The 17,139-nt window shown below is 36.5% G+C and overlaps 1 protein-coding gene and 1 non-coding gene across 2 annotated transcripts; one reads left to right on the top strand and one right to left on the bottom strand.

The window, feature by feature from the left end:
- The first annotated feature begins 5,672 nt into the window (after positions 1–5,672).
- Positions 5,673–5,744, top strand: TRNAH-GUG. Its single transcript has one exon. It is a non-coding gene; the product is annotated as a tRNA-His (tRNA).
- A 5,905-nt stretch (positions 5,745–11,649) lies between these two features.
- LOC109209995 lies at positions 11,650–16,911 on the bottom strand. The gene is made up of 4 exons (XM_019373367.1): positions 16,239–16,911; positions 15,608–15,775; positions 13,986–15,492; positions 11,650–11,714 (listed from the first exon to the last, which is right to left on the bottom strand). Exons 1-4 carry the CDS (start codon positions 16,767–16,769, stop codon positions 11,650–11,652), a joined length of 2,271 nt encoding a protein of 756 aa, XP_019228912.1. The 5' UTR covers positions 16,770–16,911.
- Between the last annotated feature and the right edge of the window lie 228 nt (positions 16,912–17,139).

A 17,139-nucleotide genomic window follows, 5' to 3' on the forward strand; every position in this document is an offset into this window, starting at 1 on the left:
AGGGTGGTAGGTATTTATATATGGTGGATTTGGGCGTCGTGGATTTCGTGGGCGGTTTGAAATGTGGCGGGGCTAAAATCGTAGCCGCTAAATTTTGGGGGGATTTGGCTGTTAATCGACGGATAATAATGATGATCCGTGTGAAAGGTGGAAACTGGTATGAATCGTTGATTGAAATATAATCTACGGCGCGGAGTGCAGCTTTGTGTATAGGTGCGGATTGTGCTTTTCCATGAGATAAAAGAGGGTAACTTTGATGCGGAATCTAATTTTCTTCTATTCATATTTTGCTTAAGGAGAATTATTATTAACCGCAAAAGAGGACAATTTACTGGGTGTAAAGAACTAGTGTTGTCGATTGATCTTTTCCTACAGATAAATTACAGTAATCCAAATTGATCAGGGGTTAACATTTTCTTTTGAAATAGAATAATAATTGGCCTCATGAAACTTTCCTAGTTCGTTATGTAAATGAAAAGTTAATCTTGGCAAATATAGGCATGTCGAAAGTTGGTAAAAATTTATCCAATTCTGATATTTATACCAATTCAATGAACACATAATACATGTCTTCGCAAATATTATTATCACTAAATTATTAGTTAATTAATAGATATTTTTACCTTAATTATTTTTTAATCATGGTAAATTAGTATAATTTAATGTAAACACCAAATACAAGTAAGTTTTTACTATAAAATATCTAAATTCTAATATGATGCATTATTATGAAAAAAATACTACGCATTTGTGTTAGAACTCCTCATCCAACAAATTGTTTTTATTTAACTTCTAAACATCTTTTAAATACTTATAAAAGTTATGAAATACTTTTGACACATTTTTTAAGTATATAACTTTTTTAAAGAAAAAACCGGATATTTCGAACTCACACAAAAAAAAAATTGAAAAATATTAACCTTCTTAAACGGAAAGTACATGAATTTTTAGCTAGACAAGCACCAAAAAAAAAAAAATTAAGCGACATGGGCTTGTATAAGTGCGGCAGAAATGACACGGGAGATTTTTAAAATTAGCCAGATTTACAACTGGTCGTTCAAAAATAGCCCAATTTCAAAAGTAATCGAAATTTAGCCACTTTTTATATAAAGATAAATCTGAGCGAAAACATTGTTCAAAACCCGAAAAATATTCAGTATATTATGCTGGAGTTCCAGCATAAGTATACTTGAACTCCAGCATATTATACTGGAGTTCCAGGATAGTATGCTGGAACTCCAGCATAAATACGCTAGGTCCAGTATAATATACTGGAGTTTGGAGCACCAGTGCTCCAGTCTCCAGTATATTATATTGGAGCCAGCAAAGTATACCGGTCCAGCATAATATGCTGGAGTTCATACACAAGTGCACCGAACTCCAGTATACTATGCTGGACCGGTCTCTATTGCAGCAAAACGGTGGCTATTTTTCATTGACTTGGTAAAGCTGGCGATTTTTGATTGACCAGTTGTCACGACCCGGATTTCCCACCCTCGGGGGCCATGATGGCGCCTACTAATGAGAGCTAGGCAAGCCAATTAACAACTACCTCTTTTAACGAACTCTGACAATATTAGGAACAATAAAACATTTAATAAATACGAGGAAGTCTCAATATGATTAACCGAAAGAAATGCGGAAGTTTAACTAAAATCCTCTACCCAAGACTGGTGTCACTAACTCACGAACGTCTACAGAATACTACATACAAAGTCTGAACAAAATACAATATTGTTTGCTTCGGTACAAGTGATAACAAACTGAATAAAATAGAAGGGACCCCGGGCCTGCGGACGTCAGCAAGGCTACCTCGAATGTCCCTGGGCTGAGAGCTCGCTCCCAGAATGCTACTGCTACTCGAATGCTGCTCCAACACCTGGATCTATGCATAAAGATGCACAAAGTGTAGCATCAGCACAACCGACCCCATGTGCTGGTAAGTGCCTAGCCTAACCCCGGCGAAGTAGTGACGAGGCTAGACCAGACTACCAAATAAACCTGTACAGATATATATATATATATGCAAGTACAACAAAATAATAGCGGAAAATAACAACACTGGGAGGGGAACATGCTTACGGGGTAGCGGATAAGACAGAATATCAGGAATAACAAAGAGACTACATATGATTACGTCTAGCACGGAATAAGGGAAAACAAACCACTTTCACTTGTTTCAATTTCCTCTCGTTGCAGGCGTGCAACCCGGTCCCATTTTATAATATCCCGTGGTCGGCGTGCTACACGATCCCATGTCATAATATCACGTGGTAGGCGTACCACTCGATCACATTTCATAATAATACGTGGTAGGCGTACCACTCGATCCCTTTTTATAATATCACGTGGTAGGCGTACCACTCGATCCCATTTCATAATAACACGTGGTAGGCATACCACGCGATCCCATTTTATAATATCACGTGGTAGGCGTACCACTCGATTCCTTTTCATAATATCACGTGGTAGGTGTACCACTCGATCCCATTTCATAATAACACGTGGTAGGCGTACCACTCGATCCCATTTCATAATATCACGTGGTAGGCGTACCACTCGATCCCATTTCATAATAACACGTGGTAGGCGTACCACTCGATCCCTTTTCATAATATCACGTGGTAGGCGTACCACTCGATCCCATTTCATAATAACACGTGGTAGGCGTACCACTCGATCCCATTTCTCTCAACACAATACACAAAATAATCCCGGCAAGGGAGAAAAGATGTTATAATAAACTATCCCGGAGAGGGAGATCCAGCTATAACCGAAATTATTCAATTTCTACTTAACACAATTAAATGAATACTCAGTCTCAACAATTACTGGCTCAGTGTTAAAGATTTCTAACCAAGTCCTCATAAACAACAATTAAGGATTCGATAATATAGCAAATTAGGACTCACGGTCATGCTCGACACCAGTGTATAGATACTCGTCACCATGCCTATACACCGTACTCGACAAATAGCAATTAGCAACAAAAAGACTCTACTCCTATTCCCTCAAGCCAAAGTTAGACCAAACACTTACCTCGAATGCTCCAAACTCAACTCAAGCCTCTAGCACAGCTTTACCCCTCGAATATTTGGTATACTATTTAACTTACTCAAATAAAGTATACCATGATCCAACAGTAATCATGGTATATCAATGTGTAATGTACCAAGAATATTAAAAAAACCATTTACGATACTCAAACAAAGTATACTGAAAATACTAGGAATACCCTGATTATTGAGTCATGGTATATCAAGTATACCAAGAATATTAAAAATATAATTTAATGTACTCAAACAAGGAATACCACGATTCAATGGTAATCACGGTATACTACATACTATACTACAAATATTTGACTACCACTTAATATACAAAAATAAAGCATACCACAATTTAACAGTAATCATAGTAAATAGTATAGTATACCACAAATATTGAGAAGGCCATTCAATATACCAATAATCATAGTATACCATAATTCAACAATAACCATGGTATACTACAATGATATACTATAATGGTATACTATATACAAAGAATATTTTGGACACCACTTAATATACCAGTAATTAACAATATATCACGATTCAAATGTAATCATGGTATACTATAAAGCATACCAATAATATTGGGAATAACATTTAACATAAAATAAAGTATATTTGTTGAATAATAATTTAGCAGTAATCATAGTATAAAATACAGTATACCTCATGACATACTACATAGTATACGATATAGTATACCAAAGGATACTGTGAATGCCATTTAACATACTCAAGCAAATTATAACATGATTCACCAGTAATCATGATATATTATGTAGTTGTAGATAATAAATTTGCGTCGAGAAAATAAAATCAAGACCGAAAAATATTGCAACAATCGTAGTATTTTATTTCAAATATTTGAGTGTTACAATCTCTATGAATCCTCTGATTCTTCTTTCCAATAGTAAATAAATTCAAGGGCCTTTGAGCTTGATCTTGAACATGTAGTTGCTACCACGAACGATGATCTTGAATTCAATTAGCACGAACTTTGATTTGAACTCGTACTCCTTGAATGTTGATTTGTTCTTCGTTCTTGATCTTGAACTTGATTTGTTCTTCGTTCTTGAGCTTGAACTCGATTTCTTGAACTTGAACTTGATTGCTTGAAGCTTGAAACTTGTAGAGAAATTTGCGGCGTTTGATCCACGAGCTCTTTTTTGCTTCTTGTTATAACTTCTGGTGTCTTTTCTGGGTTATAAAGATCCCTATTTATAGTTGTGGGAGGGAAGAGTTATGATAAGAACAATCTCTTTCCGACCAATCAAATTGAAGTGTGACATGACCGCATTTGATTGGCCAGAACATGTCAGTTACACACGTGGTGCGGTTTCATTGGCCCTTTAATTTAGTGGCTATTTTTCAATGGCTTTGCAAATGCTGGCTATTTTGAATGACCAGTCCGAAAACTGGCTAGCCCGTGCTATTTTTACGATACTTCTTGGTGCTTGGGCCTTTCTGTCCTTGCCCCTATTTTAAAGGGAAACTTACACAAATGTCCCAAATAAATCTTAATTTACCAACCTCTAGCCATTAGTCATAGACTTACCAAAACTAGCCAACAAAAATTGAAAAACCAAATAATAGGGTTCTTTCTATCAAAGAATCACATGCAAAAATCACCTTACATATTTTTAAGCGTGATTAGCAACATTAGATACAAGACGGAAAGGAAATTTCATGGACGGGGTAGCAAATAAGGTGATGAAATACAAAAATCTATACAATATTCCAAAAATCTAAGCAAAAAAGGAACTTTTTCAATGGGTATAATTGAAATTCATTGAAAATATATAGATAATTCAATATACAAAATTTGAGGAAGATTGGAGGTGATTTGGACTGGTTTCGTATCAAAATTCGTAATTAAATCGAGTTCAAAAAAGTCTGCTGCGACACATGTATCAAACATGTATCATGCATATATCTCACACACAGGTATACATGGATATACATGTGATACATAATAGATACAAATATGATACACAAATGATACACAGTGTGATACACATATCATTTTTTTTTCATGTTCAGCTTTTACTTCGAATTTTCAATTCAAACCACCTCAAAACTTCACCAAATCATCCCAAAACTGAGATTCAAGCTCCTTAAGTTGTGCCCAATCTATTCTAATAACACCCACTCAAAACAAAGCAAAAAATTTGATGTTTTTTTGCTACAAATAGCTAATTGGCTAATTTGGCTAATATTAGTAATATTTTATCAATTGACCAATTTTTGTAATGAGCTACCTATAAATGGACATAGCTGGTAATTTCCCTATTTTAAACTTGTCGAGCCCAATCACAGGCCTTTTTAAATACATTTGATGTCAATGTGAAACATAAAGAAAGGACGAACAATTCTATTATTAAGTACATTTTTCATCGTTTCAATATTAATCATGCATCTTAGATAGCCAGAAGAGTTGCTTTATAGCTAATTAATTCATACAAATTATGTACATAGCAATAATTGCTTAAATCAAAATATCAGGTGCCTGTTGTTTTATAACCAGTATATCAGCTTGTTCGTTAGCTGAGGAGCATGGAAGCGTCACCGGTTTCGTCTATAAGGGTTATATAGATAAATAGAAAGTCAACTAACAACGAGGTGGCTGTAGTTTAGTGGTGAGAATTCCACGTTGTGGCCGTGGAGACCTGGGCTCGAATCCCAGCAGCCACAAAATATTTTTAATTTTGCCATCTTTTTCCATTTGGGTTTTCATTCTGACATGAATTACCGCCAAAGTTCTCCGTACTTTTAGTTTCTTTTTATTACTAGCATTGAAAAGTTGTTCTCTTGTGTGTTCCTATCATATACGTAGCCTCCTTCCTCATCGATCCACCGGCCACCAAAAACACTTTTTACTTTTGTCGCCGTCAGTAGCATATAGTTATCTTATTTTAACTATGCGGCGCCTAGCAAAAGCCATAATCTTTCTCTGGGAAACAAAGAACAAAGCTAAGAAAGATAAAAAAGATGAATTTGGATTTCTTAAGGTGCGCGATCTTGACTTCTTAAAAGCGTATTCCCATTATATCCTGTCGGAGAGAATTTTGAAGGAAGTTTCTTATGTAAGACAAGAAACAATTTGTTTTTTTTTCCCTTCTATGAAATTTGTCTGTTTTTCTTTCTCAATTGTCTCCTTGATAAGGGAAACTGTTTTTAAATAATAAGTTCATAACAGCTGTGATAAGTAAACGGATGCATGGACGTTATTTCACTTGACCCTTCGGTATGTGCTTTGTGCTTAAACTCCACTAATAAAATAATGTATAAATATTAGATTAGCTTGTTTTAGCCTTTATGACGGGGATGAGCAAATTAAAGGAAATAGCAAACTCTAACCATTACTAAGTGCGCGTAGATCTTCTTTATTTTTTATCACTTATTTGATCATCTAGTGTTAATATATAATCAGTCACAAAAATAAACTGGTAGACTGCAAGACAGCTTCTTTTACCTTTAATTTTGCTTATAATTACACGCGCGATTATAAATATGTCTTTGCCTTTCACTTTTCACTTTTCACTTTTCACTTTTCATGTGCCAGAAGCATATATATATATATATATATATATATATATATTTTTTTTTTTTTAATTAACTCATATTGTGGCATGATAAAAGTAACAAGCACTGCCAGTAAATAAAAGGAAAAAGGGCAGCTAGTAAGTATCTCTTTTTATATTTTATTCTTTTTCACGTAGCTAGCAAGTAGCAAGTTTCATGCAATGGAATTTGGCAAAATTAATGTATATTCATCAACGGGTTGCCCTGGGCTCCCACTTTGACCAAACTTATTTTTTCAACTGTTCTGCTCAAAGAGAGGTACAAATTTGAATGTACTTTGAAGCCTACACCACAGTAGTAGGGCATTCATCTATTTTTCAAACCAATGTTTTAAAAGGCGGGGGCGTGAGGCGAGACGTTTTAATTACCTCTGATGAAGCAAGGCGTAAGCCCTGAGACATGGGGCGTAAGTTTTACGGATCTTTAAATTTTACTAATTTCAAGAGTCTAAAGATAGTTTAAAATAAAAAATAATTATAAAAATTATACTAAAATCACAAAATTACAACAAATAATATATTTAAAAGTATTTATAAATTATAATTCAACTATGAATAATACGAAAAGTATGACACACATCATAATATGCAAATTAACTGCAACGTCGTTACAATTCAAATATCCAAAGTAATGTATAAAATGCGAAATCTTATATGTATCTCTTAAGGAGTTTTGAATCTTGAAAGAATTTCGATATTATAATTCGATATTCTTTTAAAATACTCCTTTTGTTTAATATGCTTTCTATTTGAAAGAGAAGTATATAAAAACAAAATTCACAATTTATACATGATTCTCTAGCAGCATTTATTTTAAAGTTTAAAAAAGTTAATAAGGTGAGACATAATTCACCATACTATACCATGATAACTAATTATTTGTTTATAGTTACTAGCTAATACTGAGCTATTAAATTAATAAGTATTGTATCTCGTAAACGTGGAAAAATAATATTTAGGAAAAAAATTATAAAAAAAATTATGGACTATGATATAATAAAGACATAACAAAAGTTAATAAATAAATACTAAAAATTAATTTAAAATGTATTATCATAGCAGTCTTAATGGATAACATGCAATAATTTTTAATTTTAATTATGACATAAAACACTCTCAAATTAATGATTAATGATTAAGAAAAAAGTAATTTTGAATAGTCAACGATTTATTAAGAAAATTTGAGGATTTACAAGGTTAATTACACAAAATTGCATAAAGATCTATTAGGCGAGCCTAGTACGTTGGGCGTTGGACGTGTCCGGGGCGTAAGCCCCGACGGCTGAGGCGTAAGCCCCGACGACCGAGACGTAAGTCTTACGGAACTAAGCCCCACACATAAGTCCGGGGTATTTTACGAGTGCTCCGCCCTAAGGAGAGCCTCAGACAAGTCCCAATTCTGCCTTTTAAAACAGAGTTTCAAACTTTGCTGCTTAAAAACAACTTAGCGCTCTTTTACTAGACATGCATAAACATGTATAAGTCTAAAACTGTCTCTCTCAACCACATCCCAAATCCCCCCAAACCAAAGATTATGTTGCTAATTTACCCTTCAGATTTTACTCCATGAATAAGGGTGTACTGTGGGCCGGGCCCAGCCTGGGACCGCACCGGGACCGCGAGCCCACGGTCCGGTCCAAACGGTCCGGTCCCAAACGGTCCCAAAAGCCCACTGTGGGCCGGTCCTCTATGCTGAGACCACGAGCCCGGGACCGTTTAGCTCGGGACCTGCTGGCGGGCCTGGGCCGGTTCAAACGGGCCTTACGGGCCCAACGGCGATTTTTTTTTCAATTTTTTTTTTAAAAAGGCCAACGGTTAGAAGTTTAAAAAACTAGCCGTTGGCCTGCCAATTTAGCCGTTTGGCTTTTTAAAAAATAGCCATTTGACCCCCAAACTTTGTTTTAATCCCAAACTTTTTATAATTACACTTTTTCTCTTTTCTCAACTATAAATACCCCCTCATTCTTTCATTTTTACTCACAAAATCATCAATCTCTCTCTAATTTTCTTCTATAATTGCTTACTTTATTATTGCAATTTGTGAAAAATTGTGAAGTTGGTGAATTGAAGTCTTCAAGTCTTCAACGATATACAATTTTTAAGAAGTTGTTCGTCAATTCGGTAAACTCGTTCCAACTCTTATGTTTTAATATTATAGTTTGTTTGTTTAGTTTGTATAATTATAATTAATATGGCCTTTTCTTTGAAAAAAACTGTTTGGTGGTTAAGGGAAAATCTAAAATTGGTGAATCTAGTCGCCAAGCTACTCCTCCTCCCCCGGATCCCCGATCCAGACCTGTTACCCGTCCTCCTCCACCTATTATTCTTGATAGTGACCTTGTTTTCAATTTACCAATAGTCAATTTTGCCATGATGTTGCACCGGGTCAACAATTAAATGATGAATATATGAATGCTCTTTATCCTAATGAAATTATCGATGAAAATGATGAGAAAAATGATGATTTAGATGAAACGCAACCGGATTTAGATTATACACCTACTAGTCCTGTTGTTAACCCAATTGATAATAATCCAAATGATGCCTCGCCTGACCCTCCTGTAGTAATCCCTACTTTTAATAGACAGCCTTCTAAACGGCCGGAAACGTCTCTTGTTTGGCACTTTTTTACCCAACTAAGAGAACAAAATAAGGCTAAGTGTAAAACTTGTGGGTCTTTGATGGCTCATAAATATACTGGAGACCGTAGCGGTACGGGTAGTTTGACTAGACACATAAAGAAATACCCTAGAGATAAAGCTAGATATCTTCAAATAAAAGCTGCGCAAGAGGGGAGAAGTGTAGAAACTGAGGTTAACCCTAGTACCGGGTCAAATCTAGTTCAACCGGGAATTAACACTGTTACCGGTGGCATTTTATATTACGATCCAAATAAAGATCATGAAGAATTGGCAAAAATGGTTATTGTTATGTGCTTACCCTATAGTTTTCCTTCTAACCCTCACTTTGTGCATTATATTAGAAGAGTTTATAATCCTACTTATAAAGGATGGCCTCGCGCAACTGTAAAGAGCGATATTTATAAATATACACATGAATATGAATAATATTTGCGCTATTTATTTACTCATATAGATTGTCGCATTGCTATTACTACTGATATGGTAGAAGTGGTAATGACTGTGANACTGAATCTACAAAACGAAGGAACGGTAGCACTCAGAATATCTAAGTGATTAACTGGACCTGTGACGTATGATTGGGTTTCAAAGAAGGTAACATCAGCAGACATAAGAAATCGCTGAAGGTCAGGAGAATAACATCGATATCCCTTTTGCGTTCTTGAGTAACCCAGAAATATGCACTTAAGAGCACGAGGAGCTAACTTATCTTTTCCTGGAGTAAGGTCATGAACAAAGCACGTACTCCCAAAGACACGGGGTGGAAGAGAGAACAAAGGTAAGTGGGGAAACAGGACAGAGAATGGAACTTGATTTTGGATAGTTGAAGATGGCATACAATTAATAAGATAACAAGATGTAAGAACTGCATCCCCCAAAAACGCAGCGGAACATGAGATTGTATGAGTAGGGTACGAGCAATTTCAATAAGATGTCTATTCTTTCTTTCAGCTACCCCATTTTGTTGGGATGTGTACGGACAAGATGTTTGATGAATAATCCCATGGGAGTTCATAAACTGCTGCAATGGGGAAGACAAATACTCTAGGGCATTATCACTACGAAATGTACGGATAGAAACCCCAAATTGATTTTGAATTTCTGCGTGGAAGGTCTGGAAAATAGAAAACAACTCAGATCGATTTTGCATCAAAAATATCCAAGTGCACCTGGAATAATCATCAATGAAACTGACAAACTAGCGGAATCCTAAGGTAGAACTAACCCGACTAGGACCCAAACATCTGAATGTACTAAAGAAAAAGGTGACTCTGCTCGATTATCAAGACGCCGCGGGAAATGGGAGCGGGTATGCTTACCGAGCTGACACGACTCACACTCTAGAGTGGACAAGTGAGATAAGCCAGGTACCATTTTCTGAAGTTTTGACAAACTGGGATGTCCTAACCGTTTATGTAATAAATCTGGTGAATCAGTAACGGGAGAAGTTATTGGAGGAAGACAAGATGCGAGTCGATGTGATTTTGCAAGGATAAGGTAATAAGGTCCATCTGATTCACGTCCGGTACCAATGATCCGCCCTGTACTGCGTTCCTATATAAAAACAAGGTCATCAAGAAATAAAACAGCAAATTTAAGTGATTTGGCTAAGCGACTAACGGTTATGAGATTAAAAGGGCTACCAGGAACATAAAGAACTAAGTCTAAAAGTAAGGAAGGAAGTGGACTTGCTTAACCTATTGCAGTTGTCATGGCTTGAGACCCATTGGCCATTGTGACTGTTAGAAGAGATTGAGAATATGAGATACTAGTGAAAAGAGATTTGCTACCAGAAATATGATCAGATGCACCTGAATCAATGACCCAAGACTCAGAAGGTGAAGATTGGGAGACACAATTCATCCTACTATTTGTTGGAACGGAGGCTAATCCTCAAGATTTCTGTTTACATGCTTTGTACTAAAGGAACTCAATATAATCCGGTAAAGAAACCATCTGGATTGGATTTAATGCATTCGATCCAACGAATTGTGAGTCTAAGAATGACATTATAATGTTCACGCCGGAAAAGGTCAGAAAATTGTTTGGAAATCACTGTTTACTGTTCACCGAAAACACTGTAGCTCGCCGGAAAATAAAAAAGTCGTCGGAATCTGATGTAAACTTGATGGGTAGGCTCGGAAAGGCCACGCGAACAGGCTGCCTGAAGGAAAAATTTGAAATTTGGCCGGGAAAAGGCCACACGCGCCGGCGCGTAGGGAAAGGACTCGCCGGAAAAACAAAGATCTGATCCGCGCGTGAGGGCGCGTGAGTGGTCGGTTGCCGGAGATCTTTGGTGGGGTTTGGTCGCCTAAGCCTTGGGACCCTGTGGTGGTGTTGGTTTTTGCACAACACCAACGGAAAGTGATTTTGTTACAGACAGCCTCTTAAGTCGCCGGAAAATTGCACGGCGACGAGGTCTTTCTTCCCGGAAGTTGCTGGAATGACGCACAGCGATAATTTTCTCACTGAAGCTCTGATACCATGTGAGAAAGCACGGGAGAAAATATATTATTGATTAATTAATTGACAATGCTACAATGAGCCCTATATATACAATACATGTCCTACTCCTAATACATATGGGATTAGGGTTATTTACTACTATTTATACAATGAAACTAACAATTTATAAATATAAACATGAATATGAACAATATTTGCGCTATTTATCTACTCATATAGATTGTCGCATTGCTATTACTACTGATATTGGTAGAAGTGGTAATGACTGTGATTATCTTACTGTAACCACTCATTGGATTGATGAGGAATGTAAAATGCAAAAACGCATTATTGCTTATAGAATAATTAATTCACGTCACACAGGTAAGTTTATTGCTAACACAGTTGCAGATATTTGTAGATATTCTTGCATTAGAGATAAAATAATGTCAATTTCTATGGATAATGCTTCTAGTAACACTAATGCTATAGGCTTGCTTACAACTACACTAAATCCTGCATTTAGTAATTGTTTCCATGTTAGATGTATTTGTAATATTTACCATTTAATCGTCGGTGATGGTATGAAAATTTTAAATGTGGAAATTGAAAAGGTTAAAATGGCTCTTAATTGGCTTTTTTATTCAAACCGTAGAAGTAGACTTAGAGAATATTTTAAAAAATATGATGAATTTGGCCTTAGAGAGAGAAAGGTTCCTAAAGCTTGTCCGATTAGATGGAATTACATGTACGAAAGTTTAATTGTTGCATATGAATATAGAAACCCAATAAACGCAACGTTTAATGCTCGTGTTGGTGGTGATGATGATGATGAAATCCTTACAAATCAGGATTGGACTAATGTTAAAATTCTTATAGATTTTTTAGAACAATTTCATATTGCTACAAATGAATTTTGTGGGCAATATTATCCTACTATTTCAAACTGTTTAGTTTATATTGCAGCACTATGTGATTTGTTTGTTCAATTTTCAGAGGGTGGGGTAATTTATCAACTTGCTATTGATTCTATAAAAGATAAGTTTAAAAAATATTTTTTTCCTATCCCCCCTATTTGTGGTGTTGCTGCCATGTTAAATCCTACCATGAAATTAGGAGATCCTCACTTTTGGTATTCAAATATTTATAAGGCTTTAAATCTTTCAGATGAGGAATTTGCTACACTTGCAGATGCAAAAGCCTCAATTAAAATAAATGCTCAAACAATTTATAATGCTTATCAACTTGCCTTAGATCATGCTAGACCAAATGTTCCAACTCCTACTTCGTCTAGTTCGCAATCATCTAAAAGAACTGCGGGCCTAAAAGCACTTAGTTCTTGGACGGAGTTCAGGGGTTCTCAAGGTGATAATATTGGTGAACTAAATGAGCTTCAAGTTTATTTGTCGCAGGGACTTGAAAAAGAGAATCCAGACGGCACCTTTGATCTTTTGGAATGGTGGAAGGACAAAGAAAAACACTTTCCGGTTCTTTCAAGGATGGCTCGAGATATTTTATGTGTTCAAGCTTCAACAGTGGCATCAGAGAGCGCTTTCAGTCAAGCGAGACTTCAAATCGGTGATCATAGAGCGTCTATGAGGGAGAGCTTGGAAAAATCAGTACTTTTCGGAGATTGGATCCGTTCAGAAAGAAGAAATTTTGGACTTGCTGAATCAAAACCGGAGATAGACGAAGCTTATGAAGAAATGCTAGCTGAACTTGCGGAGGATGCTGCTTCGCCCGGAAGCGGTGATGAACAAGCTTCTTTTCCGCCACCACCAACGGAAATTTTCAGTTTTAATTTTTTTATTTATCGGTTTAAAGATTCAAAATTTTACAAGTTCCAAAGTTATGAGTTCGGAGGTTTATGTGTTTGAAAGTTAACGGGTTAGAAACTATAAAGTTTACGGGTTAGAAATTTCGCGGTTTCGAAAGTTTAGCGGTTCGAAAGTTAATGAAAAAAGTGGTTTTGGAAGGTTGTTGGTTTGAAAGTTTATGGCTTCATGTTTATAGTATATCTAAGTTATTTATGAATACTCTTGAGAAGTCATTTTCCTTAATTTGCGTACCAAACATCGAAAAATGAATAAGATAACTTGTTTTCCAAAAATATATTTTCTTGGAAAAAAATTTCCGTCGTACCAAACACCCCCATAGTATCACGAATTTTGAAATTCTTAAGGTTGTCATATATATATATATATATATATATATATATATATATATATATATATATATATATATATATATATATATANCCTCACCGTTGACAATTTGGTCCACAAGTTCTTTCGAGTGTTGAAAATAGGAACTGAACTTTTCATCAACTTCCTCTTCACTTGAAGACCTTATAGTATTATAATAAGTAGGTGATGTTCCTAACTCAACATCAACTGAAAGTTTCTTCTTCTCAAATTCCTTGTCAAGTACTGCTAGTGATTTGACCAAACTGACCTCCTCAAAACATTTCATAAAAGAGCCGATAAAATCTTTGAAAAGCATGAAATCAGCATCTAGCTTATTTACAGTTTCTTTCCAGACAAAATTGTCAATTCCTCCAGATTCTTGTTCAAGGAATAAAATTGCTTGAGATCCAAAATACAAACAGTCCACCATCTTTGATAATGATCCCATGAGCGTACGATAGCAAGCACTATTGAAAGGAACAAACCAAAAATTGGGCTCTGCCTCAGCTTCGCCAACAAACTTTCCCATCTTATTAACATGGAATTTTAGTTTATTTTGGGTTTCTACCAAATTTCCGAATGATCCAAAGCTTATTGAGCCAATGCATTCATGCAAGATTTCAAAGCTCTTTGAAAGTTGGAATTTTGCTAAAGTAGAAGCTCTTGTGGGCTGTAACAATATTTCTACCATAATGGAACAAGACAATCCAATGAAAGTCTCTGTTATTCTTGCTATGGCAAATTCACTTGGTGGACCAAAACCTTTTCTACCAAGAATTAATACTGCCCCAACAATGGCTGAAATTCCACCAGCTTGGCCGTACATTTTGCTTTGTTGCAAAAAACTGCTGACAATGAACCACGGGAGGAGAGACAAGAATCTAATTTGCACGTATTTTTCGAAGACAAAACATCCTAAAATACCATATATTGATCCCAAGACGGTCCCCTGTGCCTTATAATTTGCAACTTTGAAAGTTGCTTCTCTTGCTCCTGCTAGGCTAACGGCAACTGGCAACCCTGCCCAGAATCCATTTTCCTTGCTATATATTGATCCAAAAAGAATAGCAAGGCCTAATGATAGTGAACATTTGAAAGCTGCCATAAACCTTTTGTTATTTATAGTAATAGACAAGTAATTGCTCCATGTTTTCCTCGAGAATAATTCTTCTTCATCGTGTTGCTTGGAATTAGTGGAGCCTTCTTTGGGTGGTGGGGGTGCAATTGGTTTGTTCAAAAGGAGGTTTAAGCAAAATAAAAAGAATAAAGAGGGAAGATGTTTATTGGTTGGTTGAATGGTATGAAGTGTTTGGAAGAACTTTTGGGTATTTTCAGGATTTGACTCTGGAACAGTTGCTGATGACTCGAGGGAAATGCTGTTGACTTGCTTTGAGATGTGTTCTCCTAGCATATCTAGGCCAGATTTTAGCTCTGAGTTAGGAATCTCAATTGGAAATGAAGGAGAATTTTCCAAGGCAATTTCCATCCCTCTTAAAGGTGTTTGAAGATGTTGAAATCTGCTCCCAGGGTTCTCTCCATATGGTCTTAAAAACTTGAATGGAAATCTTTCCCACTTCATGCTTTCCTGGTAAAAATTAATTGTACCAGCAAAAAGGATATTAGGACACTAATTATCAGGCATAAGAGAAGTAACTAATTAAATAACATGCATGTGTAATACGTATTTCATGGGGGCTTACTTGCTTGGTTTTAATGCGCTGGAGATGTTTGGCTCCTGTGCTAACTAAGGACTTGGCTTGAGAAATGAAAGCAAGTGCAGTAATGTTGTCTTCAGCCGAGAAGGCCTTCACAAACAAGTTAAACCTCTCCAAAGCATTTTCAGCAAAGAGCTTGCAGTTCTGTTTCACCTGAAAACATAGAACATTAATCCTGTTATTCAAAATCATCACTAATGGAAATACTTAACATCCTTCAATTACCTAGTTATTTATCGTTAAAATATATCTAAATTACATGCATTATGTTAAACAGATTCACGACGTGGAAAACATATACGACTAGTTTATACCACCCAGCTAGCTAGTGCTCAATGAAGTGAGGAAGAAACCATATAAAAGACCAGATTTCAAATTCAATTCTAACAGAGACAAAAATGCATATATATATATATATATATATAGACGCACACCAGTTTATAAGGAAAGGTGCATGCTTAATGTCTGAAAATGTGAAGACTAATGCGTGACACCAAGAAATGCATGTTAACAAAAGGTGGTAAAGTGTCAAGTATCAACTTGATGTAGCACTATAATATTTTATTTTCAAACAACTTCCATGCACGAGAAATGTTTATTAAGCTAGAATTCTCACCTCGCAGCATGCCAGGCTTGGGTAGGGAAAAATCAAGGCCAAAACACAAGCCACAACTCCGAGCCCTGTGCTAGCGGCAACATGAATAGGATGCATAATAGTTTCAGTTTGGCCACCATTTATATAAGCTATGACATAAACAAGAACAATTTGCCCTAGCGCTATGCGCTTAACTAGCAAGTGAGTGTTTTCGGGCAGAACCACCACGAAGGCGCTTAGAGCTACCGCGATAGCAGTGGTGCTGGCTGTGAGCCGAGCCGGTCCGATTAACCACAAGCTTAGAATAGCAGGACAAATGCCCTGAATGGTGGCGTAAAGTGCATGCCAGCAGCCGCGAAAAGTGTCACCTAAGGTTGCATCGGTCACAATAAGAATAACCGTAACGTAGGAAAAAGCTGGGAATGCGACTTGCTTCCTGAAATATTTCGGGCCGAAAAGGGTGACAACACCAACTATGGTGCAAGCCAAGGCTGTTCGAAGGGCGGAGGCAAGGCAAGTCCGCCACACGGATCGAGAGCTTGAGGTTGCCATTGTAAAGAGCTCGAGATAACGAACAAAAAAAAACCTATGATTTTTATAGATACTGAATAACGTTTTTCTTTCTTAGCTAATGAAGTTTAGCTAAGGCTTGTGTTACTTCGTCCCTCAAGTCTCAATGAGAATGAGAAAATTGGGATGTGCATTTTAGAGGTAGGAGAGGGGTGTTTTATAGAGGAAATTGATCTTTAGATTACAGCACGTGAGACTTTAGTAGGACCCATATGGGAATGGGGGCCACTGGGTGGACACTACACAATCCAAGAACACTTATAAATTAGAAACTATACGTGGGGGGTGGGGGTGGGGCGTGGCGGGGGGGGGGGGAATGGATCAATATAATGATGAGGATAATAAAGAAGGT

Source organism: Nicotiana attenuata, unplaced genomic scaffold, assembly GCF_001879085.1.
Source record: "Nicotiana attenuata strain UT unplaced genomic scaffold, NIATTr2, whole genome shotgun sequence".
NCBI lineage: Eukaryota > Viridiplantae > Streptophyta > Magnoliopsida > Solanales > Solanaceae > Nicotiana > Nicotiana attenuata.

Coding starts and splice junctions, on each gene's coding strand:
- LOC109209995 (XM_019373367.1), bottom strand. CDS start 16,769: ATGGCAACCTCAAGCTCTCGATCCGTGTGGCGGACTTGCCTTGCCTCC. Junction 15,776..16,238: donor CAAGCCTGGCATGCTGCGAG/GTGAGAATTCTA, acceptor CTATGTTTTCAG/GTGAAACAGAACTGCAAGCT. Junction 15,493..15,607: donor AGCGCATTAAAACCAAGCAA/GTAAGCCCCCAT, acceptor AATTTTTACCAG/GAAAGCATGAAGTGGGAAAG.